Genomic DNA, 27,274 nt, shown 5'->3' with positions numbered 1-27,274 from the left:
TGGAAACTGAATGCACTACAGTCTGCTGACAGAAGAAACAATGGAGGTATTCTTGAAGGCTGCAGATTAGTAAAATTTAAGAGCTGGAGCAATCTGGATCATAAATAATATGGCTTGGTTTAACTAGACAGCCGCAATCGTCCAGTTATTTGCCCACTTCATTTCAGTGTTATTTACTGAAAAGAATATACTGTATTAGATTACAGAAGCTGAGCTTGTGAGGAGAGCTAATGTAGAGTGTCACATAAACAATTTGCATTATTGGCCCAATTCATGACCATGCTGGCAGGAAAAGTCCTTTCTTCTCCCTAGAAGCAAACATAACACTAAGAGTGGAGATAGTCTTAAATAAGTGGAATTATTTTTTGCTATACAATTAATTGGGCTTCCCTGGTGGCTCAGACGGTAAAGAATCCACCTGCAATGCGGGAGACCTGGGTTCAATCCCTGGGTCAGGAAGGTCCCCTGGAGGAGGGCATGGCAACCCACTCCAGTATTCTTGCCTGGAGAATCCCCATGGACAGAGAATCCTGGCGGGCTACAGTCCATGGGGTCGCAAAGTGTTGGACACGACTGAGCGACTAAGCACATACAGTTGATTATCATCTTATCTGGAATAGCTAAATATCTGCCTGCTCTTTCCCTAATCCGGCCTCCTCACTTTCTAGTTTCCTGGTCATTATAAAAACATCCACTACCTTGCGTATTTCTCATTGCAGAAATGATGTGATTTATCAGAAACACTAGCAGAAAGCCACTCATTCAGGTAAAATAAATTAACCTTTAACTGGTGCCCTAGTTTTTTTTTTTTTTTTTTTACCTTAACTTTGTAGTCTACCTTGGGTGAAAATAGGTGCTCCTTGGCAGGTTAAAGTATGTGAGAGGATGGTTTAATGGTAAGTGTTTATTTATTTATTGGCTGTGCCACATGGCTTGTAGAATCTTTGTTCCCCAACCAGGGATCTAACCCAGGCCATGGAAGTGAAAGTCCTGAGTCCTAACCACTGGACTGCTACGGAATTTCCTAACAGCATATCTATTCTCCACCTTTCCATTAGATGAGACCGTCTTAAATTAAAAGAACAGTCTTTAGCATCTTAAGAATATAAGTAAATCCTAAAATTCATAAAGAGCACGTATATTCAGGGGGTAGGTAGACCATTACTAGTTTTATACTTCTGTCAAGTCACTTGACCTCACTGAACCTCAGTGTTTTCCTCTATAAAGCGGAGTATAAATTTGCTCAGGTTCCAAGATAATTACCAGACTCATTTGAGTCCTAGATGGACTAGACAGTAAATTTAGATGACTGTTTAACTAGCAGTTGAGTAGTACAAAGGATTTGGCTTCTCTCCCTACATTAAATATGATAATACAGGTCAAAGTGCTCAATACATGTTATTTAACAGTTGCTATTACTCTTACCTTTGTTATTACTTACTAGTCCAGGTAAACATCATGCCGTGCAGAGAAGACAAAGTGGGAAAGCAAAGGAGTTTTTCCTTTTTGATCATGGCCTATTGAAGCCAGTGTTCATAAATTTACTTTGTCTAAATTTTTTTTTATACTTTTCCATTTCTTCCTTGACCTCTGAAACCAGTTTTTCTAAAGGCTGCTGGTTTCTTTTCTCATTGGTCTGACTGCCAAACTTCCCCAAGCATAACAAACAAACCCAAAGCAGCTAATCAAAGTTTCCCAAGATTCCTGACCTCACCAACTGGGCATCAGTGTCCATATGTACATTCAAGGATCCTCAAATCTCTGCTCTGAAAGGCCCTGAAGATGGCACACCCACATGATTGCTGGGGGTTGGGTGATGCATCTGTTGAGAAGTGATATGGTTAGTGGTGTGGGAATCCTGGCATTAGGAGTAACTGACCCCTGCTCTGGTGATACTAGTTCCAGGAAGTGGGCTGCAGTATCAGACCAGAAACTTGATTTCTCCAGGCTCTTTTTCAGACTCCATCTGCTCCATGTTTGGCTTCAGGAAGAAAGAATAACATGGGCAACAGCTGCTGTTCCTTGAGGGGATAGCAGCACTTTGAGTTTAGACAATCTCTTGTTTAAACAGTAGGAAATTGCACAACTGAGCTAGACTTCCCAATAGTCATGGCTAGGTGCAGAGAAAACGATCAAAGTGTGGAAAGAAATGTCAGGTAAGGATGAGGATGAATGACCCATTTAGAGTCTTAAGTGGCCTCAAACTGTTGTGTTCCTTGGGGCCTTAGAACTGCCTCATAGGTGCCTCAGGAGCTGCCTGGACTGTGTGTGTGTGTGTGTGTGTGTGTGTGTGTGTGTGTGTGTCTATTTCAGGTGCTTCCCTCAGCCCCAGAGGGATGGGAATAAAGGAAGCTGAGAGCCTTGCACCCCTATTCCAGCTGGACTAGAGGCAGGGTGTGGCCTTCTAGGGCCACAGTGGGTGAGGTGGAGGAGAACCAAGCTGAAGAATGCCCACTTTCAGTGACTGCAGGAGTCCACAAGGACTTTTTTTAAAAAGAAGGAAAGCAAGGCAGAATACTACTTTAAAGCTGAGAACCTACTTTTGTGCTTGCTTTGACAAAAAAAAAAAAAAAACAAAACTGAAAACAAAACCAAATGTTTTCCCAAATAAAATGCTTCCCCACTGAGTAAAACACTTGAGTAAAACATCAGGCTTACCTTGACATAATGAACAAGACGCTCGTTTACATTCACTTTGTAAGTTTCTAAACCCAGTTGCTTAGATAACCGTAAGATCCTATTCTGGGTCGGGCCTACATAAGCACCGCCAACATCTACGTAGTCAACATGTTCATTCTGTAGAAAGAGAAAAAGTGGCCAGAAGACTTTGGTTAGAACTCTAAGAAATATATATATATATATATATATATATATATATATATATATGTTGCTAAGTCTCATAAAAACAAAAAGAACCTGTTTATTTTTTACAGTTTAAATGTGCCTTACATCTCTCTTTCAAAGGACCACTGAAAATAGCAATCCTTTCACCTCAAGAACTGACCCTCCAATCCCATATGACATCACTAAGCAATCCCATTTGTTTAGTTATTGATGAGGCCAATTCGCCAAGAACATGCACAAACAGTAAAGAGCACTATAGTACATCCTGCCCATCTAGGTCTTCTTCAAAGCATTTAGGTCATCTGTGCTTTTCTTTGGGATTGTTGCTGGGAGGGCCACCCAGAGATTTATGAAGCCTAATTATCACCCTGCTTATTTAACTTATATGCAGAGTACATCATGAGAAACGCTGGACTGGAAGAAACACAAGCTGGAATCAAGATTGCCGGGAGAAATATTAATAACCTCAGATATGCAGATGACACCACCCTTATGGCAGAAAGTGAAGAGGAACTAAAAAGCCTCTTGGTGAAAGTGAAAGTGGAGAGTGAAAAAGTTGGCTTGAAGGTGAACATTCAGAAAATGAAGATCATGGCATCCGGTCCCATTACTTCATGGGAAATAGATGGGGAAACAGTGGAAACAGTGTCAGACTTTATTTTTCTGGGCTCCAAAATCACTGCAGATGGTGACTGCAGCCATGAAATTAAAAGACGCTTACTCCTTGGAAGGAAAGTTATGACCAACCTAGACAGCATATTCAAAAGCAGAGACATTACTTTGCCAACAAAGGTCCATCTAGTCAAGGCTATGGTTTTTCCAGTGGTCATGTATGGATGTGAGAGTTGGACTGTGAAGAAGGCTGAGTGCCGAAGAATTGATGCTTTTGAACTGTGGTGTTGGAGAAGACTCTTGAGAGTCCTTGGACTGCAAGGAGATCCAACCAGTCCATTCTGAAGGAGATCAGCCTTGGGATTTCTTTGGAGGGAATGATGCTGAAGCTGAAACTCCAGTAATTTGGCCACCTCATGCAAAGAGTTGACTCATTGGAAAAGACTCTCATGCTGGTAGGGATTGGGGGCAGGAGGAGAAGGGGACGATGGAGGATGGGATGGCTGGATGGCATCACTGACTCGATGGACGTGAGTCTGAGTGAACTCCGGGAGTTGGTGATGGACAGGGAGGTCTGGCGTGCTGCAATTCATGGGGTTGCGAAGAGTCGGACACGACTGAGCGACTAAACTGAACTGAACTGAACTGAACTTTCTGATTTCCAGCAGATAAACTCTTCAGTCAGCCCAAACTGGTGGCCTCTTGATCCTATTTTATTTATTTATTTATTGGTTAAAGCAACATGAAATTTGCCTTCCCCAGTTGTTTTTGTTTTTAATATTTATTTGGCTGAGCTCTCTAGTTGTGGCCCATGGACTTAGTTGCCCTGCACCGTGTGGGATCTTAGTTCCCAAACCAGGGATGGAACCTGAGTCTCCTGCATTGGAAGGCAGATTCTTAACCACTGGACTGCCAGGAAAGTCCTCTGCCTGATTATTTTTTATTGTGTGCCACTCATTGAACATTAGAAATGCAGAAATAATCTGAATCCTGGAAGGATTATATCTTTCTCAGAGAGGATTTATGTCTGCTTCTACCCAGCACTTGGGGATGCTAACATTACTAGATAATTCTATTGCATTTTCTGTGCCTGAGATGATTTGAAAGCAGGTTGAAATGCAACATGACCTAGTCATTTTACTGTTCTCCTTTAGTGCTAGGATGCAGTCCAACCCAAAGCACAAGGAGTTTACAAACACCTCTTTCCATAAACACACACTTCGGTGGGCCCCGCTGAAGAAGCTGAGTTGAATGGTTCTATGAAGACCTACAAGATCTTTTAGAACTAACACCCAAAAAAGATGTCCTTTTCATTATAGGGGACTGGAATGCAAAAGTAGGAAGTCAAGAAACACCGGGGGTAACAGGCAAATTTGGCCTTGGAATACGGAATGAAGCAGGGCAAAGGCTAATAGAGTTTTGCCAAGAAAATACACTGGTCATAGCAAACACCCTCTTCCAACAACACAAGAGAAGACTCTACACATGGACATCAGCAGATGGTCAACACTGAAATCAGATTGATTATATTCTTTGCAGCCAAAGATGGAGAAGCTCTATACAGTCAGCAAAAAATAAGACCAGGAGCTGAATGTGGCTCAGATCATGAACTCCTTATTTCCAAATTCAGACTTAAACTGAAGAAAGTAGGGAAAACCACTAGACCATTCAAGTATGACCTAAATCAAATCCCTTATGATTATACAGTGGAACTGAGAAATAGATTTAAGGGACTAGATCTGATGAGTGCCTGATGAGCTACGGATGAAGGTTCGTGACATTGTACAGGAGACAGGGATCAAGACCATTCCCATGGAAAAGAAATGCAAAAATGCAAAATGGCTGTCTGGGGAGGCCTTACAAATAGTTGTGAAAAGAAGAGAAGTGAAATGCAAAGGAGAAAAGGAAAGATATAAGCATCTGAATGCAGAGTTCCAAAGAATAGCAAGAAGAGATAAGAAAGCCTTCCTCAGCGATCAATGCAAAGAAATAGAGGAAAACAACAGAATGGGAAAGACTAGAGATTTCTTCAAGAAAATTAGAGATACCAAGGGAACATTTCATGCAGATGGGCTCGATAAAGGACAGAAATGGTATGGACCTAGTAGAAGCAGAAGATATTAAGAAGAGATGGCAAGAATACACAGAAGAACTGTACAAAAAAGATCTTCACAACCCAGATAATCACAATGGTGTGATTACTGACCTAGAGCCAGACATCCTGGAATGTGATGTCAAGTGGGCCTTAGAAAGCATCACTATGAACAAAGCTAGTGGAGGTGATGGAATTCCAGTTGAGCTATTTCAAATCCTGGAAGATGATGCTGTGAAAGTGCTACATTCAATATGCCAGCAAATTTGGAAAACTCAGCAGTGGCCACAGGACTGAAAAAGGTCAGTTTTCATTCCAATCCCAAAGAAAGGCAGTGCCAAAGAATCCTCAAACTACCACACAATTGCACTCATCTCACACACCAGTAAAGTAATGCTCAAAATTCTCCAAGCCAGGCTTCAGCAATATGTGAACCGTTAACTTCTAGATGTTCAAGCTGGTTTTAGAAAAGGCAGAAGAACCAGAGATCAAATTGCCAACATCCTCTGGATCATCAAAAAAGCAAGAGAGTTCCAGAAAAACATTTATTTCTGCTTTATTGACTATGCCAAAGCCTTTGTGTGGATCACAATAAACCGTGGAAAATTCTGAAAGAGATGGGAATACCAGACTGCCTGACCTGCCTCTTAAGAAACCTGTATGCAGGTCAGGAAGCAACAGGTAGAACTGGACATGGACCAACAGACTGGTTCCAAATAGGAAAACGAGTGCGTCAAGGCTGTATATTGTCACCCTGCTTATTTAACTTATATGCAGAGTACATCATGAGAAATGCTGGGCTGGAAGAAGCACAAGCTGGAATCAAGATTGCCGGGAGAAATATCAATAGCCTCAGATATGCAGATGACATCACCCTTATGGCAGAAAGTGAAGAGGAACTAAAAAGCCTCTTGATGAAAGTGAAAGAGGAGAGTGAAAAAGTTGGCTTAAAGCTCAACATTCAGAAAATGAAGATCATGGCATCTGGTCCCCTCACTTCATGGGAAATAGATGGGGAAACAGTGGAAAGTGTCAGACTTTATTTTTTGGAGCTCCAAAATCACTGCAGATGGTGATTGCAGCCATGAAATTAAAATTTCCTTCCTTACTCCTTGGAAGGAAAGTTATGACCAACCTAGATAGCATATTCAAAAGCAGAGACATTACTTTGCCAACAAAGGTTTGTCTAGTCAAGGCTATCGTTTTTCCAGTGGTCATGTATGGATGTGAGAGTTGGACTGTGAAGAAAGCTGAGCGCCAAAGAATTGATGCTTTTGAACTGTGGTGTTGGAGAAGACTCTTGAGAGTCCCTTGGACTGCAAGGAGATCCAGTCAGTCCATTCTAAAGGAGATTGGTCCTGGGTGTTCTTTGGAAGGAATGATGCTAAAGCTGAAACTCCAATACTTTGGCCACCTCATGCGAAAAGTTGACTCACTGGAAAAGACTCTGATGCTGGGAGGGATTGGGAGCAGTAGGAGAAGGGGACGACAGAGGATGAGATGGCTGGATGGCATCACTGACTCGATGGACGTGAGTCTGGGTGAACTCCAGGAGTTGGTGATGGACAGGGAGGCCTGGCGTGCTGCGATTCATGGGGTCGCGAAGAGTCGGACACGACTGAGCAACTGAACTGAACTAAACTGAACTGGACTTGCCCTTCAGTTGCCCTAGCTTTGTTAACATTTTGAAGTACTACTCAGTCTCTCACTTGCTTTTATAGTAATCAGCAAACTCCCACCTCCCCACCCCCAAGGGAAAAGCAAGTCAATGTTTTCTGGATGTTGGTCTAGTGATTCTTCACTACCTTGTCAGCTCTCTGGTGCTTTGAAGATGTGTGTGTGTGTGTGTGTGTGTGTGTGTATGTGTGTGGTGTCTATGTGTAATTTGTCTAGTATCCTTGTATGTAGTAGGAGGGCTGGGACAATTTACCTTATCTGCTATTTCCACAAAATTGAATGCCTAGAACCTTGCCTTCCTGGGGTAATATAATCTGATATTATCTTTCTATGGCTGGATATGCTTTGCTAACCTTTTGCTTAGAATTTTTGTATCTGTGTTTATAAGTGATACTGAGATTGCCCCAGGAGTCTCCTCTATTCTCCAGCCCTTGTCTGTTTTCCAGCATTACAGTATTGCTAATTTCATAAGTTAGTGATTATACTTTCTTCTGTTCTTTAGAAGGGCTCATATATATACAGAATAATCTCTTCTTTGAACAGTAGGTAGGACATGCCTGTAGAGCTATCTAGGCTTAGTGTTTTCTTTGTGGGAAAAACTTAAACTACAGATTTAGTTTATTTTGAGGCTAAAGCATTACTCATATTTTCTATTTCTAATTTTTATAAATTATATTTTCTCATAATATATACATTTCATATGTGTCAAAAATATTGCTGTAAAATTCAGGACCTCCTCTTCTCATTTACTGTTTATTGCATCAGTGGTTATATCTTCATTTTCATCCCTTTTATTTTTTTAGAGATCTCGCCTTTTCCTTTTTCTTAAAAAATCTTAGCAAACATGTCAGCTTTTAATAAGACTTAAAAAAAATCAACCTATTACTGATCATTTTTATTGAGTATTTATTTTATATATCATTGATTTATGCTCCTTTTTTTGGATTTTTTACACTCAATTTTCTATTTCTTGAACACTTAGCTTATTCATATTGAGCCTTCTATCGTTTTCTGACAGAAAAATTTAGGCTATGAATCTTCTTCTCATATGGTTTTAACTATACAACTTTATTTTAGTATTTCCATTACTGTGCAGTTTTAAGTGTTTGCAAATTTCCATTACAATTTCTTCTAAATCAATGTTTCTAAAAGTTTTGCTGTGTTTTAATTTCTATAACTGGAATTCTTTTCAGTTATCTTTCTGTCATAACTGTATTGTGGTAAAAAAATGGATTATATGGTATCAATCCTTGAGGTTTACTTTATGACCTAGCACATGGTTGATCTTCAAAGATTTTTCATTTCAGAATGAAAAAAACATATAGTCTTCTGTTAAGTAATATGTTTTATATATGTCCATTAGAAAAAGATTAATTGTGCTCAGCCTTTGTTTGCTTCATTTATTATTAAGTTAGAAAAGTATGTTAAAAATCCCCTAGTCTATTGGGCATTTATGTTTGATTACTATCAATTTTTGCTTTATATTTTGAGGCTACATTATTCAGGATATACAAGTTTAGAACTGTTTGGTCTTCCAGGTCTCTTATCATTATTGTACTGATAATTAATTCAATGAAACATTTTTTTGTTTAAACCTTATTTTGTCTGGTATTAATCTAGTTAAAACAGCTTAGATTAGTATTTGTACACTATCTCTTTTTCTATCTTTCAGTTAAAGTTTTCTTTATTCTGACATTTCCTCCTTTTAACTTGAGTTTAACCCATTTATATTTTATTTCTTTTAAAATGTCTTAATTTTACTTATTATGGCTTTCCATTTATCCCACTGTTAACAGTTTCCTGCCTGATTTCTTTCCTTCTTTGGGATTAAGGGTTTTCTTTTGAAGTTTTTTCTTCTACTTGTTTGGAGGTTATACACTCAGGCCTACTCTTTTACACATTTCTTTTAGTGCCTAGCTTCCTTGTATGTTCTGTCACTTTTTTTTTTGGCTCTGTTACTTTTGACTATAAGTCGTTTGTTTTCTTTAGAACCTTTTCTGTTTAAGTTATTTGTCCTAGGTGGACAGGAATTGAGTCTGTTTCTGCCAGCATCCTTGATACCTTATATATTCTAAGGTTTTTTTCATGCCACATAGTGTGAATTTAGATGGAAGCCACGGATGAAGGCAAGGTTTATTTTTATCCCTTTTTGAATGCTAAGATTTATTTTGCTTTCACGTACAGAGTATACCACAGGGGATTCCAATTTGGAGTGTTTTCCTACCTTTGACAGAGTGAGGATTTTATCTCCTGTTCCCTGCATGCCATACATCCATCCTGGTGGAACTGCAAAGTCTTCAGGGTTCAGTAGGCATTCAAGGTGAAAGTCAAATTTTGAGCTCACTGCATTCCTAAGCTTCATGTTTTTACTTTGCTTTGGGGATTCATTAGTTCATTCAATAACTATATCTTGAGTTCCTACAAGGTTCCACATATAGATCAAGACGCTTCTGTTATATCAGTGAACAAAATAAAGATCTCTGCTCTCAAGGAGCTTTCATTTAGTAGGAAGAGACAGAAATTGAACAAGAACCATAATAAGTAAATATCTTAGAAGTAGATAACATTTAAAAAGAAAAAACTAGAGAATGACAAGACAGATTGAAACTACAGAGGAGAGAAGGAACGATTTCAGGTTCAAATACAAGCAACACGTAGGCCTCCAAAAAAAGGTGATCTTTTCATAAAGACTTGAAGGAGGTGAGGGAGTTATCCATTTGGCTATTTGGGACAAGAACATTCCTGGCAGAAGAGCCAGTGTAAAGATTCTAAGGCAGAAACGTGTCTGATGTGTTCACAAAACACAGACTAATCTGTCTAGAAAAGAGTGAGCAAAGGAAAGAGAACTGGAGATGAGATTAGAGAAGTCAAGGGCAGGGAGGGCACGTCATGGAACACCTCACAATGCATTGAAAGAACATCAGCTTTTACCCTGAATGAAAAGGGGAGCCTTTGGAAGGTTTCAAGCAGAGAAGTGCCAAGATCTGACTTAGGTTTGAGAGCTCATTCTGGCTGTCACTCTAATAGTAGATTTTAGGGGGCAAGGGTAAAAGCTGAGACAGTAGTTAAGAGGCTATTGCAGTAATCTTCCCTGGTGGCTCAAACGGTAAAGAATCCGCCTGCAATGCAGGAGATGTGAGTTCAATCCCTGGGTCAGGAAGATCCCCTGGAGAAGGAAATGGCAACCCACTCCAGTATTCTTGCCTGGAGAATCCCAGGGACAGAGGAGCCTGGTGGGCTACAGTCCACGGGATCCCAAAGAATTGAACACGACTGAGCGACTAACACTTTCACTTTCCCTAGAGATGACTGTGGCTGCTACCAGGTGGTAGCCCTGGAAGTGGAGGGTAAGGTTGAATTCTGGATATATTTTGAAGGCAGAGCCAAAAGAATTTCCTGACAGAATGAATGTAGGGCCTATGGGGTTAAACATGATTCCAGGTGTTTGGGGGAGTTGCCATCCTCCCTTATGGGGAAGGCTGCAGGAATAGTGTTCTTGATGAGGAACACAAGAAATTCAGTTTGGATGTGTTAGGTCTGAGATGTATGTTTAACATCCAGGAGATCTGCAATTTTCTCACTTCAAGGTAGCACAATATATTTTATTCAGCATTTTACTTATTTTAAGAGGGACAGTCAGTCATTCTGCTATAACAGCAGAAATGAAGTATTCCTCTGACTTCTGTCCCTCGCATAACCTAATCTTCCCTTTTACTAACTACTGGTGTTGTGCTCCAAACCTTCTCCAGTCTCCAACATCCTTATTAAACTGTGAAGAACAAAACTGAAGTCAGAAGTCCAATAAATTTAACTAAGACAGCAAGAGAACTCTTGGGAGTTTCTAAACAGGATGTCTTTAGAATGCTGACACTATTTAAAGTAAATAATCCTAAGTGAAGCAGTAAAAAGAATGAGACGTTACAGAATCTTTCTTTACAAAGTGAAAACACTGGAAAGGAGATGCCCCAGCTTCAGCAGGAAGACAGTAGAACTGTAACACCATGTTCTGCTATGCTGCCCTTCAGTCTTTAGGATCTCAGCTTGGATCTCATTACTCTGGGAAAGATTGAAGGCAGGAGGAGAAGGGGATGACGGAGGATGAGATGGTTGGATGGCATCATTGACTCAATGGGGACATGAGTTTGAGCAAGCTCTGGGAGATGGTGAAGGACAGGGAAGCCTGGTGTGCTGCAGTCCATGGGGCTGCAAAGAGTCGGACACAACTGAGTGACTGAACAACAACTCAGCCTTTGAAGAGGCCACCAACACAGGACCATATTAGGAAAACCAATACACCATCCCTGTGGCCCTTTGAAGAGGCCACCAACACACAACCATATTAGGAAAACTAATACACCATCCCTGTGGTAGCCTTGCATGCATTTCAACTTCATTCATTTGGTCCTGAAGAATTATGGGGGAATCATGCTAGCACAAACTGGGAAGTTTTGAATGAATAGAAGATGTAGCTGAACCACTGCCAAGGGACAATATCAAATTTGATATTTCAGTAGTTAAAGATTCAGAGTAATTTTTATGGCATCTCCTCTCCACACTCTAATTGATTATGCTAGTAGAAGCAACTGTAACAACGTTCGGTTCAGTTTCTGATTAAATACCATTTCTGTCCCTGCTTTGTAAAGCCCTTTTTACCCCTTCTATTCATTTGAATTCATTTGAAATCTTATAGATGTCAAGTCCTAGTTTCTCAGCATTTCAGAGTTAATTTCTCACATTCTGAAAGGGAATTTTAATATCATACTCAATACACAATACTTCATGTATGCCACTGATATATATAAATGATGCAGCATGAAAAAGCAGCCTGGGGCAATAACATAGATGGGGCTAAGCATGTTGGAATTCTCATTTCCCTTGCACAAAGAAACTTTTTCTAGACTCAAAGGTATAGAAAACAAACTGGTATTTACTAGAGGGAAGAGAGAAGGGAGGCGGGGCAAGTTAGGGGCATAGGAATAAGAGATACAAAGTACTGTGTATAAAATAGATAAGGAACAAGGATATATTGTGGAGCACAAGGAATTATAGCCATTATCTTATATTAACTTTTAATGGAGCATAATCTGTAAAAATACTGAATCACTATGCTATAACCTAAAACAATATAATATTATAAATGAACAATGTGTGTGTTAACCGCTCAGTCATGTCTGACTCTTTGCAACCCCATGAACTATAGCCCGCCAGGCTCCTCTGTCCATGGAATTCTCCAGGCAAGAATCCTGGAGTGGGTAGCCATTCCTTTCTCCAGGGGATCTTCTTGATCCAGGGATTGACCCCAGGTCTCCCACATTGCAGGCGGATTCTTTACCATCTGAGCCACCAGGGAAACTATACTTCAATTAAAAAAAAAAAAAACTAAATTCTGCCAAAAGAGAACTGAAAAATCCACAATATGACTGATGCTCCTATTTGATAACAAAAAGGTTTTAGAGATAAGCAAAGTAGGGCAAAGGGACAACTTAATACCTATCTCCAAAATGAAGGAATATTCTTCAGAAAATGACAGATGAATCATATCTATTAAGATGGTACAGGCAGAATATGCAATCCTTCTTTTGCACTACAACACACTACCTTCAATTAGAACCTGAAGTTGGAGGGAGCTTCAAGCCCATTTATATCCCACTGCCCAGATGAGAAAACTGAGGTGTAAAGTGCTAATAGTATTTACCCAAGACAGGGTGTCAGGCCAGTACAATGGTCAGAGTCCCAGTCTCCTCACTCCCAGACTAATAGCCTTCTCTGAGGAGGTACTCAAATGCTTCAAATGCAGTTTATGTAGATTCACATTAATTTAAAGCAAGCGAGCCTACAGCAAAGAGCAGCACTTCTGTAGGGGCCCCTAAGGATCTTGTCAGAATGCAGAGTCAGCAGGTCTAGGACAGGGCCTGATACTCTGCATGTCTATCAAGCTCCAGGTCCCAGGCAGGTGGCTCACAGTATACTTTGAGTAGCAAGGCTGTAGGATACTCTTAGAGCTGAGCAAAGTAAAAATAGGCCTATGATACATCCTTGTACATCTGAAAAGGCAGAAAGTGACGGACAGAAGGGGAGCTTGGCTTGGTGTGACTGAAAAGAGCCAGTACAATATCCTTGTTTAGATGTTGGTTGACTATTTTATACCCATGTATGTTCCTTTTCCCATGCCTGCTTCTATTATGCAGCCTGGAAATGTTAAATACTTGTTTTCCCAGGCTCCCTGGCAGCTGAGGGTAGCTGTGTGCCCCAAATCTAACCAATGAGACTAAAGCAAATGTCTCACGGGGTCTTCTGGAAAAAGAAAGGCTTTGTTGCAGATAAGACTTGGGCCGGCTCTTCACGCCCTTTCCTGCCTTGAGTGAGGGCCTGATGCTGCAAGATGCTGAAGCCATCTGCTTACCACTAGGCAAGAAGCCAACAGGAAAAGAATGGCTGGGCAGAAAGACAGAGAGATCGTAAAGATTTGCTGGCAAAGCTGAACCTCTGCACCAGCCTGGACTACCTACCACCAGACTTCTTATGTAAAAGGACTGAATGTTTGGATTGCCTAAATCATTGTTATTATCACTGCATAAGCCATTCTATTATAAGTCTGATACATCTTCTAATCAGATGCTTCCTCTCCTTCCAGTCACTTCAACAGTCTGGTTTTGTCCCTATTGTCAATCCTCAGCCTTTAATGCTCAATTTGTGTGCTCTAGCAAAGGGGCTCATTAATGACCTTCTAAAAGCCAAATACAAGGGCCTCTTAACAGCTTTCATCCTGTGTCAAATGCCCCTGGCATTTGATTCTATTCATCATCCCATCCTCTTTACTGATTTTCATGGCACTGCCCCAATCTGGTCTTCCTCCTCTGCCTCCACTGCTCCTCTCTGGCTTCTCTGCCTCTGGCCCCATGCTCAAATCTGCATGTTCTCCAACTTCCATCTTTGTCTTTATTTCTTTCCCACCCTAGATCCTTCCCTGTATACTTTGATCAGATCTCACAGATCCAACAACCTGCAACCATTTCTTTAAATAGCTGTAAACACCAGTTAGCTTGCATATTCCCCAAAATGGTGATGTAAGCCTAAGTATTAAAAGGCTGTGATGTAGCAAGAACTGGGATTCTGTCTCATGTCTCACTGACCCCACCTGAGCAAAGAGTGCCTCTGTCAGCAGAGCACCTCTTGGAGAACAAGGACTACGGATAAAGTTGCACAGAAACATGCTACATTTGCCTCTGCTTTCTGTGGTCACACTTCTTTTAAGTTGTGTGTCCTTGGATAAATAAACAAGGAATCTCTATTGTGTGTGTGTGTGTGAGTGTGTGGTGAAGCTTTAGTCACTTCAAGTCCAGCTAAACGTTACCTCACCTGAGATACTATATCCTCTATTTAGGTCTCTGGTATGGAAATGATGATGCTGTATTGAAATTATTTGTCCACGTTTGTTTTCTTCACTAGAATCCAAGCTACTGAAGGTCAGAGGCTGACACTCTTTGGTGGGTATTTGTTGAAAAGAACAGATGCTTAATAAAGTAGTCTAGGACTACGGTCAATCAATGGCTTAACTGCATACACTCATGAGATTTCCCCCAGCTCTGGGACTTCCAATGACCCCACTTCTAGTTTGTGTGAGATTTTGTATTTATGTAGGTATCAAAATCATTTACCCTCACTGTGTATGTTCTTCCTCCAACTCTCTCCCGGGCTTCTAAAACCAAAACATTAACTTCATGTTCGGCTAAGAGTTTGGCAGCAGATAATCCTAGAAGGGGGAAAAAAAAAAAAAGTCGAAGAACATATTAACATCTAAATGTGAAACACTGAAGATTTAAGCAGGTCTACATATAATATAAATGCAAAACATCATATACAATTCATTGATTGTCCTATCTAATAAATTTTGTGATTCTATCTAATCACCTCACTGTGATTACTGAGGTAATCACAGAAATTTTATAATCTAGAATATATTATGTTATGTATCATAATTTAATTTTATTATCTATCATAAGGTTGGTTAAAATGTAATAATTTAAAAAAAAAATATATATATATGGGTTTGGTGATAATCAAATCATACGCAAAAGAATCTGTTGAACCCCTCAATCAACCCTTATCATCCCCCTCTTCTAGAAATCCTGACTGTATAAACAGAAGTGTTTTCCTGGAAACTCGCCCTACCTCACACCAGCCCACAGTATCTCTGTACTTTACTCAATTTAAACCCCCCTATAATGACCTCTGATTATTTATATCTGGATTACATGCTAGCTAGATCTTGTTTTCCTAACTAGATTAAAAATTACCAAAGGCAGGAACCACGTTTCATACTTTATGTATTTGCTCAAAGCTGTGTACAGGCTTTCACTCATAAATAAAAACGTTCATAAAAAGTAGATTTTTAAATGCAGTATAGTAAGGGAATTCTCTGGTGGTCCAGTGGTTAGGACTCATTGGTTGCACTGCCGTGGCCCAGGTTCAATCCCTGGTTGGGGAACTAAGATTCCACAAGCCAAGTGGTAAGAAACCAAATCAAACAAAATGAAAGAAACAAACAAAAAAACCCCAGTATAGTTAATACCAGAAAAGTAGAGGCAAATGTTGTAGATTAACATTATATCAAGGGTGCATGAACATGACTTATCACTGATGTTAATCTTGATCACTGAGGCTGAGGTAGTGTTTGGCCAGGTTTCTCCACTGTAAAGCTACTCTTTTCTCTCCCCTCCCATGCTATACTCTTTGGAAGGAAGTCTATGTAAAGTCTGCACTTAAGAAGTAGAGAGTTATGTCCTACTTCCTCGAGGGTGGAGTGCTTAGTTGTTCAGTCGTGTCCAACTCTTCGTGACCCCATGGACTGTAGCCCGTCAGGCTCTTCTGTCCATGGGGATTCTCCAGGCATGAATACTGGAGTGGGTTGCCATGCCCTTTTCTGAGGGCATAAATTATCTGAAATTCATCTGCACAGGACATTTGTCTCTTCTCCCCCAATTATTTATTTATTTAACCATTTACTTAAATCCTTATGGATTCATAGACAGTTGCTTTGTAGTTTCGGTTATAATCCAATATTATGTTACTTATTTTGTTGCTCAAATTGTTTCAGCTTTGACCACTTAGCATTTTGTGTGTATGCATGTATTTGAGGACTTCGTTACTTTCTAGTATCACAAGATGCACCAGGCTCATCTTTCTCTGTCCGGCCCTACAATCAGCTATTTCTCCAGTGAGCACTGGTTCCTTTTATTAGAGAACAGTTTTAGAAACCAAGATCTGGGCTCTAAGCATGCCCACTGCTACTAGAGAATCATGTTTCTAAGACCTCTCAGCTCACAGAGTAAGGAAAAAAAGGCGTGTATACACATTTTTAAATCTACCTTTTTTGTACTTCAATTTCTGTCTTATACCTAGTTATCTTTATACTTCTCTATTACAAAAAAAACATGAAGCAGACTACATAGATAAACATACTTCAAGGAGAAAAAAAAGTCAGAATATTAGGGTGAAAGAGAAATAAGAATGACACCAGAGATAAGATTAATAAAATGATACCTAAACATGTGTACAAGTGGTTAAGAAGAGGAACTGTTCTTAGTGATTTTAAAGCCCAGTAACTTGACAGTTCATTTCTAATGGTATATATCCTAAAAACAGAAAAGAATTGCAAACATTTTAATCAGTAATCATTTTGTGGGTTTAGAATTGTTATTTTGAGGCCATTATGTATGTAATGTGAAACAAAGCAAATGAGTAATCAGGTTGCTATCACTGTGATCCAGGATTTGGGGCCTAGGAATAAGGAAATTCAGATGTAAGAACAATGAGACTAAGTAGAAATCTGGGGCAGGAAATGTATAAGATGGGTCTGGAACATCAAATCATAACAGAGAGCAAGGAGGCTAACAGAGACCACTAGGATCGTGACAAAACGGCTCAGAAACCTCTCTATAAGAACTCCCACTGGCCAAAGATGGAACAGTTTGAGTATCAAATAAAAACAACTGCAAGGAGTTCCCTGGTGGCCTAGTGTTTAGGAATCTGGGCGTTCACTGCAATGCCCCAGGTTTAATCCCTTGTTGGGTAACTGAGATCCTAGCAAGCTGTGCAGCATGGCCAAAACAATAACAACAACAACCCCCCAGCTGTAATGGCTTAAATTCACTCATAATAATAATAAATAAATAAAAACTCTCATTGGTCACCTTTGGAAAATACTAAGGAATCAATTTATTAAAAAAAAAAAAAAGAATTTGGCATTCATCCTATCTTCTCATTTTGCACTGAACCTCAGAGTAACCAGGTAGCTAACAAAGAGAGATTTCACTGTATAAAAGTATGCTAGCTAATAAGTGAAGACAGAAATAATTAGAATATCAACATTTTGCAACCTTTAAGGAATTAATAGATATAGTGCAATGATTGTCAACAGATGCTAACAGGACGCACACAAGAGACAGATAACCAGATATTAGCAGTCTTTTAAAGGAAGTGCATACCACCATGTATGAAGTAATTAGGAAGAAAGGAAGGAAGGAAGGGAGGGGAGAAAGGGAAAGAGCAACCAAACTAAATTCTAAGGTGATCTAGCCTCTAGCTATGACACTTAGGGGCCAGAAGGACATGTTAAATAATATCACTGGGATGCAATCAACAAAATCTAGATTGTAGGAAATCATACAGGAGTACCTGGTTTCTTTCATTTTTTAAAAAACAACTTGCCTGCTCCTGCTCTCTCTCCCCCTTTATCCTTCACCAGCTTTTCCTATAATAAACTTCTAAACATGGCTAGTTCTGTTTTGATGTCTGCTCTCAGAGGACCCAGACTGACATGGTATTTTGTTGATACAGAGAATGGTATAAAATATACATACCCAGAATCAAGGATGAGTTTGCGTCTATAAGATCTAAAATGCAGGAAGGCTAAACCATAATATCCAGCGCTGCTCTCTGCTAATGTTTGTATGCACCTTTGACTCCTTCAAGTACAATGTACTGTTGCATTACTGACATCCATCCAAGATTTAAGAATGCAACAAATATTTGGAATCTACTCACAAAAAAAGGCATCCCGTGACAGTTTAAATAAATGTGAGCCAATGTCTGCAAACTTTGGTACAATGTGTTTTCTGGGACAGAGCCAAAGGCTTCTTCTGCTGACCATCATAAGAAAAGAAAAAGGATGAAGGTGTGATGAAAAACATATTTATGCATAAATCTTTGTTATGTTTATTTCTGTAGGATTACATCCTAGAAGGGAGATTACTAGGACAAAAGATATGAACATTTTTTAGGCTCAAAGCACTGCTCTATATTGAAAAGCAGAGAAACTCAGATGCAAAAAGTTTAATTTCTTCCCAGTTCCCCTTAATCAATCTAACCATAAACCAATTAGATTGATAAAAACACCCATGGGTTTGCTAGAATTACTTGATTAGCTCCTCTTCTAAGGGAGGAGGAACTTGCCCTCTGCATGCTTCCTAAGGAGAAGCAGAGGTGGCTCTGAATTCCAGCAGCTGTTGGGACCTGTAGCAATCATGCCCCCAGAGGCAGCCTGACAGTTGGTTTAGTGCTTCACATCCTACAGATCAATTTCAGGTGCCTTTCCTGTTGCCTTTCAGTCTTTCTTCAGAATAGATTTTATTACCCCCATATTCCCGATAAGGAAACCAAGTGCCTGATATGCCCACAACAAAGTCTCCTAAAAAGTGAAAATTTTTATTTCTTACACCCTAACTTATAAAGCTGGAGCCTCAATAAAGTAGAATCTAATGTGTAATTCTAAACAAGCTTGATGAGTGGGGTTCAGTGACAGTAGTAAATAAACACTACTCCAGAGGCTAAAGGAGGTAGGGGAAGCAGAGCTAGCTGAGCCAGGACAAATGAGCACACCAGTAACAAAGGTCATTTTGCACTTTGGCATTTAAGGATATAAACAAAATTAAAAAGCTTGGGGGTGAGGGGAAGGTTTCTACATTACAGGAAAATGATTGGCCCTATCTCAGCAAGGGCCAAAAAAGTTTGAGCTCTTAGTTTGAGAAATAAGTAACATGTTTAAAACGTTTCAAAGAGATTCCAGAAAAAATGGTTTTCAAAAGGTCTGTTAGGGAAATTAAAATGGAAGCAGTCTTGTTCAGGCTTCAGAAGTAGGGGAGCAGGCCTCTGACCAACTTCTGATCCTGCTTGGACTACATGTCTGCCTATAAACACACCAATTGTTATCAGCAAGTCAAGCGGCACTTTATAGATAAGAAAGAGAGTAGGTCTTAGAATTCCTTAGGCCCCTGGGGACCTAGCCAGGCCCCCAGGATTTAAGGAATCTTGTGACTCACAAGATGAAATAAACAGCATTGTAAAAGTTAAAAAAAATAGAGCTGCATTTTTGCATGCAAACTGATGAAAATACCAGTTTGTGGCCTAGGGTTATAAGCAGGACCCCCAAAGCTGCAATCTAAAGTCTCGCCAGTGGGATGGAGGTACCGGCTTGGACCCTTTTCCCAACTGGGACTCCAGATTGCTGTTACTTGGAGCTGCCCAGAGCTGTTCAAGTCTAGATGCAGGTTTCAGCCCAATTTGGTGATGTATACGCTGTTATTTCTCTATATTGTTTCTATACCTTTCCTTTAAATGACTATATATTGAAATTAAGTTAAATAAACTTCTATTAAAAATTGAAATTCTTTATTCATGTATAACAAGTGGTTTCTTTTGTTACGAATCCTTCAAACCCAAAATGAAAGTAAAACTTTAGGTAAAACAAGGCCTTGGAATTTTAAAGGGAAAGATTTAAGTCATTTTAAAAAATACACTTTCTGTATTGGTGTATGAAACGAGTCGCCAGTCCAGGTTTGATGCACGGTACTGGATGCTTGGGGCTGGTGCACTGGGACGACCTTGGGGCTGGTGCACTGGGACGACCCAGAGGGAGGGTAGGGGAGGGAGGAGGGAGGAGGGTTCAGGATGGGGAACGCGGGTATACCTGTGGCGGATTCATTTCAATATTTGGCAAAACTAATACAATATTGTAAAGTTTAAAAATAAAATTAAATTAAAAAAAAAAGAAAGAAACGAATCGCCAGTCTGGGTTCCATGCGGGATACAGGAAGCTTGGGGCTGGTGCACTGGGATGACCCAGAGGGATGGTATGGGGAGGGAGGTGGGAGGGGGGTTCAGGATGGGGAACACCTGTATACCCGTGATGGATGCATGCTGATGTATGGCAAAACCAATACAATATTGTAAAGTAAAAAATAATAATAATAATTAAAAAAATACACTTTCTAAGATGCTGAATAAATTGGGGGTGGGGAGTGAATGTTTCAGTTTGCATATTTACTGTGAAGAAGACTCTGATAAAGAACTTCCATGATAATTTAAAACTAGAAAATACAGAATATGAAAATACAGTCAAGATGCCATTAGAAAATTTACTTTTGAATAATAACTAATTTTGAATAAATAGCTCAGTTAAGTCATAAATAAAGCACAGGCAAACACTTGTGGTCCAAAAGGGTTTTTTCTAATATATCAACTACTGTCTGTTGATTTGAATGGGGAAAAAAAACACTAAAATAATGTCTGCTTCAAGGTATAAGTGTTCAGTTATATTTCTGAATTCTTTTCTTGTCCTTATTCTGTGTAATTACTATGCATTCTACCCTCCCCTCATCACTACAAAATTCAATAATCACCTATGGGAAAAAATCATCTCTCAAATGTCAACTCCACAGATTAGTTTAAGGGCTTTTGACATATATTTCAAAATCAATAAATAGAAGTTGGGTTTTTTTTTTTTATAAATGGGATAAAATTGTTAGAAAAGAAAAGATTTTTAAGTCTGAAGGTAAGTTATCAAATACAATGTAGCTAATAAAAATAAATTTTAAAATCAAATTTTTTATTTTCATATTTGTTAGAGAAAATGTCATATTAAACCTATTTCATTTTGTTCCAGAGATACACAGGTTTGCCAAAGCTAAGAGTATTGTGCATGATAGCTCTTCCTGTCATTCATTTTCTATAGTTTAATGGCCACATGAAATCTAGGGCAATAAAAGAAGCCAGCTTCCCACCCACCTCTCCTGGCACCCCTCCCAACCTTCAAGATAGGGAAAAGGGTTTTAATAGTGGTAGGCTAGTAAATGGTTAACAACCATCCCTGGCCTCAGGCCATGGAGAGGACACTTGATTTGCAACATTTGTATCTCCATGATATATATACACTCTCATCATGGCTGATTTGGAATCACCAGTGTGATTACAAGCTACCAGTGTGATATCACTGAACGTGAAACTGGGAAGACATATGTTGGATCAGGCTCAGTCCTTTCAAGACAGTAGAAGCTGGCTCCAACACATGCTGTTAGATCTATAGATTCCTGGACTCCTGTCAGAGATGGGAAGGAAAAACAAGTCTTGCAGAGAGGCAATCTATTGAACTTGCAAGTGTATGAGATTCATTGATATCCTAGACTCTTAAGTGTCCTAGTGTCTAGCCTGTGAACCTCCCATGGGCATGTCTGAAGAAAGAGATCTAAGGGGGGCACTGGTAAAATATTTATGCACCTGCACAAAGAGCTCTTCCTCTCCCAAATCGTGGCAAACCAAGTTCATTAGGAGGGAAAGAGCCCCAGACTCCCAAATTTCCAGTGGTTTTCTGTCACAGTAGTAGGTTTTCTGTGACAGTGGTCTTCTGTGGAGAAACTAAATGCACAGAATTTGTTAAAGCCCTATTATGTATATAAGGATCTGATCAGTTTCAAAATGCAAAAATCCCAAAAAAGAGAAAACGGCAGAAGGGAATCTTTAATCACTTTGCAATTAAGTATTTTAAATAAGGATGATGAGCTTAAAACAATACAATTTCTTTTCTGGTTTCTCTCTCTTCAACCATTTGGGTTTTAGAGAAACCAAAATAAAATAGGTTAATGGATTTATTAGAGAGGCTTAAAAAAAACTCAAGTCTGCTAAAAGCACACCTCATATGAGAGTTCAGGCAATTGTTAATCCTGGTTATTAGATCAGGAAAGCCTGGGTGAGATGATGTATGCAGCCAGCATCAGTGTTGCCATAGCAACCTCAAACCAACCTCCAGCTTCTTACAGCCACTGCCCATGGAAACCGTGCTTCCATAGATTCAGCAGTGCCTCTGATGTCCTGAAATGGCTCCTCCCCATAGAAATGGAATAGGAAATGATTTAAGCCACACAGCACACCTGGAGAAGGAATTAATATCAGCAACGGAGCCTTTGAGGAAATGGCCCTTTGCTTCCTGGGCTATAAATCTGTAACTGTGGAACCTAGCTTCATACCTGCCTTCTCTACCTCCTCAGCAAGGGCCCTTTCTTTTACCTTACTTCTTCAAGTACATTCACATTAGGAAAAGATGAAATTTTTCCATTTGACTTGTGCTACCCTTTCCAGTTCAATTATTGATTTTCCTTCTACAACAAATGATTAGAATAAACCTTGAAATGTAGCATATTCCTCATGAAAAATGTCCAGTGACCCCACTTTCAGTATGGACAAGTGATCATCTCTCACAATCTGTTACCCTGCTGTATTTTTTTTCTTATCACACATCACCACCTGGTACTCTCTATACATCTGCTGCTTCCCACCACTGCAGTCATAGCCACTCTTGTCCAAACCATTGTGGCCCTTTGCCCTTGTCCAAGGAAACATAACCTCCTGCCCAGAGATCTGCCTCTTGACTAGTGTCTAATATGTGTTATACACCTTTGCATCCCTGGAATGGAGCCTGCTGTGTTGCAGGTGCTCAAACGCTTGTTGCAATGAACAGAGGAACTACATACCAAGAAAACAAAACCGTGCTCACCTGTATGAGGGCAACAGGCAAGTTTCCAAAGCTACTTAGATTATATTTATCTCAAGCAACTAAGAGATACTGACAAGGATAGAGTGCCTGGTCATTTAAACCTTTATGCCCAGGTAAGTTAAAAGATTCTTAATACTACTAGTACATTTTCTACATACATACACATGATAAAACCATTCTTGTTATCTATCTACCTACCTATCTATCTATATCTACCTGCATTTTGTGCTTCCTTTCAGAGAAATAATTATCTGCTTTTGAAAATGCCAAATCTTCTAATCCCTTTGATAAGCTAAAAAAGACAGAACTGTCTCAAATGATAAACAGATAAAAACTAGCAATTAACTTTAATTTGCCCTCAATTCGACAGACTGGTTGTCTAGACAGTCCTAATTTATTTGATTATTGTTCAGCATTCATCTTCACTTTAGATAAATGGATCTCACCCAACTTAGGGAATGCAATTACCCTTTAATTCATTATTTGCCCCATTCTTTCACTGAAACTGAAAATACACTCAGGGGCACTCCATAGTGCTGTACTCAGATTCTGCACACTAGGATGCACTGTGGTTAGGCAGCAATTTCCAAAATGTTTTACAGAATACTAGTCTTCAAGATGCTCTGGGGTAAAGTATCAATGGTCATGGAAGTTGGGACATAGGCTGTTTATCCTTCTGGGAAATGTATGGTGCATGCTAGCATACTAAAGGCTCTGATAAGTCCTGCATTGAAGAGACTCATTTAACTTAGCATTTCTCCACCTTTTGCCTAAAAAAAAAATCACATCTAAAAAAATACACTTTGGGAAATCTTGGTTTCATTTCTTAAAATATTCGCAAATATTTAGTAATAAACTCACCTAAGCAGGGTCCCAAGTGAACAATGCCTAGAGCACAAGCTAAGGGTTGAAGCAAAGCTTTAGTGTAGCTATTGTTTATGTTCTGCTGGCTCTCCTAGTTCTTCCTGTTTATTTATTAAAGTGGGATTTTTCTTCAACTTTGACGTTCATCACCACCTATGAATGTGTATAGTGTACATCACATATTAAATATTTTATTAATTTTCTATTATTCAGTGAAGTGTTCTCTGACCAATGAATTCTTACATAATGGCACTTTTGGATTCTTGGATCAAATACTACAAGGAAAAAAGTACAATCAAACATCAGTTCATACTGAAGTTCTAGAAGCAATGTTCCCAAAGAAAGAAAAAAGCTAAAACCATAAATTTTGTTCAAAGCACATATTGAGCATTCAATCAATATTTACTGAATAAATAAATAAATAAGTGAGTGAAGAATACATGCAGGACATGCAAGAAAAAGGTTTTTAACTTAGGCCACAGCTAACAATTAATTTAATCTGAAAAAAAAGTCACCTGAAAGGTCATTCTTGTTACATTTCAGAATTCATCCAAGATCCACAGCACTTCTGTCAAGCATTATTTCCACCATGAAACACTTCCCTGCCTGTCATTTCCTTCTCCTTTTTGTGTCACCACTGAACTAGCCTCAAACATCAAGGGCACTTCAGGATCATAGTTGTAATCCCTGCTACATAGAGGGGTCCTAAGCCTCACATGGTCACTGGATAGATAAATGGACTAACATAACTTAACTCTTCCATTTGGGTCTGAATTTTGTCAGATGTCTTCAATGACCAATGACCTTATTTGTTATTACAAATGCATATTAAATTGAAATGTATATTTAACACTGATGGCTTCAATTCAATACATAAAATCTGTAAATACCAATATTAGTATTTAAAAATCACATTGACCACCACAGCCTTCCATTTTCTTCACCAACGTTCTCTCCCCAAGTTCTTTCTTTTCAAAATAGGCAGGTTCACTGTTCTATTTGGATGAACCACAAGCTGGTATCAAGATTGCCAGGAGAAATGGCAATAACCTCAGATATGCAGATGACACCACCCTTATGGCAGAAAGTGAAGAAGATCTAAAGAGCCTCTTAATGAAAGTGAAAGAGGAGAGTCAAAAAGTTGGCTTAAACCTCAACATTCAGAAAAGTAAGATCATGGCATTCAGTCCCATCACTTCATGGCAAATAGATGGAGAAACAATGGAAACAGTGACAGACTTTATTTTCTTGGGCTCCAAAATCTCTGAAGATGGTGACTGCAGCCATGAAATTAAAAGATGCTTGCTCTTTGGGAGAAAAGCTATGACCAACCTAGGCAGCATATTAAAAAGCAGAGACACTACTTTGCCAACAAAGGTCTGTATAGTCAAAGCTATGGTTTTTCCAGTGTTATGTATGAATGTGAGAATTGGACCATAAAGAAAGCTGTGTGCCGAAGAATTGATGCTTTTGAACTGTGGTGTTGGAGAAGACTCTTGAGAGTCCCTTGGACTGCAAGGAGATCAAACCAGCTAATCCTAAGAAAATCAGTCCTGAATATTCATTGGAAGGACTGATGCTGAAGCTGAAACTCCAATACTCTGGCCACCTGATGCAAAGAACTGACTCATTGGAAAAGACCCTAATGCTGGGAAAGACTGAAGGCAAGAGAAAAAGCGGGTATTAGAGGATAAGATGGTTGGATGGCATCACTGACTCCATGGACATGAGTTTGGGCAAGCTTTGGGAGTTGGTGATGGACAGTGTGAATGAGTATCTGGAAGAAAGACCCAAATACTGATTTAAGTTAGAGTAGGATATCAATATGAAGGATGATGAAAACCATTTCCAAAATACAACATGGAAGGAAAAAAAAAAAAAAAAAAGCTTTGAAGAAGGGGTCCAAAAAAGAAAGCTGAAGACAGACCCTTGAACCAACTATATTGAAAAAGATACTGGAAGATAGATCATGCATAACTTAATCCAACCTTTAATTTTACAGATGACAGAACTGTGATTCAAAGATGTTAAGCTGCCTTAATTCATAAGGCTAGATGACAAGAGAATAAAAAACAAATCATCCAAAGGAAAACACAAATTGCTGGTAAAACTGCAAAACATTTTTCAAATAAAAGGATAAAGCAGTCCTAGTAATCAACTTGTCTCAAACACTTACAGCATTTAAAATGTAACTTGACTTCTTTTGATTCATTTTATGCAGTTCTAAACACTTGAATTTAAAATGAACAGTAACTGATATTATGAAATCCATCTATCTCATACATGCAAGGAATTCCCTGGTGGCTCAGACGGTAAAGAGTCTGCCTGCAATGCAGGATAACCAGGTTCGACCCCCGGGTCAGGAAGATCCTCTGGAGAAGGAGATGGCAACCTACTCTAGTACCTCGTCTAGAAAATTCCATGGATGGAGGAGCCTGGCAGGCTATAGTCCATGGGGTCACAGAGTCAGACACAACTAAAGCAACTTCACTTCACCTCATACATGCAAGTGTCGTTTTCAAACCAGTGCCAATTGGATGTCTATACTCTTGTAAACCCCTGTATGTGATATGAAACTGCAATATTATCTCAGTTTTGGGGAGTATACCTGCATTTAAATACTGGCCAGATTTATCATATATAAAATATGTGTATGTCACACCTGCACAAAGGCTGCATGACCCGATATTTGCCAATAACAGACTTCCACATTTCCTTTTCTCAACTACTGGTCTCTGTGATCCAATTATACTATAGTTATACTATACTTCTATAATTATATTATACTTAGATCTATTGTTTTATGTTTGTTTGGGTTTTTTGCTTGTTTGTTTTTCCCTTTTGGCAATGCCACAGCATGTAGGATCTTAGTTCCCCAACCAGGGATCAAACCCATGCCCCCTGCAGTGGAAGCGCAGTCTTAACCACTAAACCACCAGGGAAGTCCTTAGATCTATTGCTAAATAGCCAAGAATTATGTATAGATTCATATAAATTAGTATTGGACAAATGCTAAAACTGCCTATTAAATGTCAGATAAACCCCAAAGCTCATTCAACCATGAAGACATCAAAAAATCAGAATCAAATAAATTTAATTCTTGTATTCTTTGTTGACCATCAAAAGTTAATAAAGTCAAAGAATTCTAGCTTAGAGAAAAAAAAAATAGGGGTCAAGAAGTGGTCCTGAGAGGCAGAAAATGAATGCTTAAGTTGCAATAAACCACAGAGTATCTAAATAACCAAGGCACGGAAACTTAGTGACATATCTTTTACTGTAAGCTTTTCTTAATCACTACAAAACCATACAGTATGTGCTGCCAAGTTCTGGGTTAAAATGCCTAAAACACTGCTAGCAGA

At 39.3% G+C, this 27,274-nt stretch overlaps 1 protein-coding gene across 1 annotated transcript in view; it reads right to left on the bottom strand.

Moving 5' to 3' along the window:
* MAOA (monoamine oxidase A) overlaps nt 1-27,274 on the bottom strand; it is an 83,473-nt gene that overhangs the window by 51,212 nt on the left and 4,987 nt on the right. Inside the window, exons 2-3 of the mRNA XM_086387091.1 lie at nt 14,884-14,978; nt 2,659-2,796 (exon numbers count right to left, since the gene is read on the bottom strand). Of these exons, the coding sequence (XP_086243217.1) occupies nt 2,659-2,796; nt 14,884-14,978 (233 nt within the window). The remainder of the gene's footprint in view (nt 1-2,658; nt 2,797-14,883; nt 14,979-27,274) is intronic.

The sequence above is a fragment of the Bos grunniens genome, chromosome X (genome assembly GCF_055505025.1).
Source record: "Bos grunniens cultivar Pamir isolate PY7600 chromosome X, Bosgru_T2T1.0, whole genome shotgun sequence".
NCBI classification, from domain to species: domain Eukaryota; kingdom Metazoa; phylum Chordata; class Mammalia; order Artiodactyla; family Bovidae; genus Bos; species Bos grunniens.
Note: the sequence above shows the minus strand (reverse complement) of the source record. Positions and strands in the feature narration are given on the sequence as shown.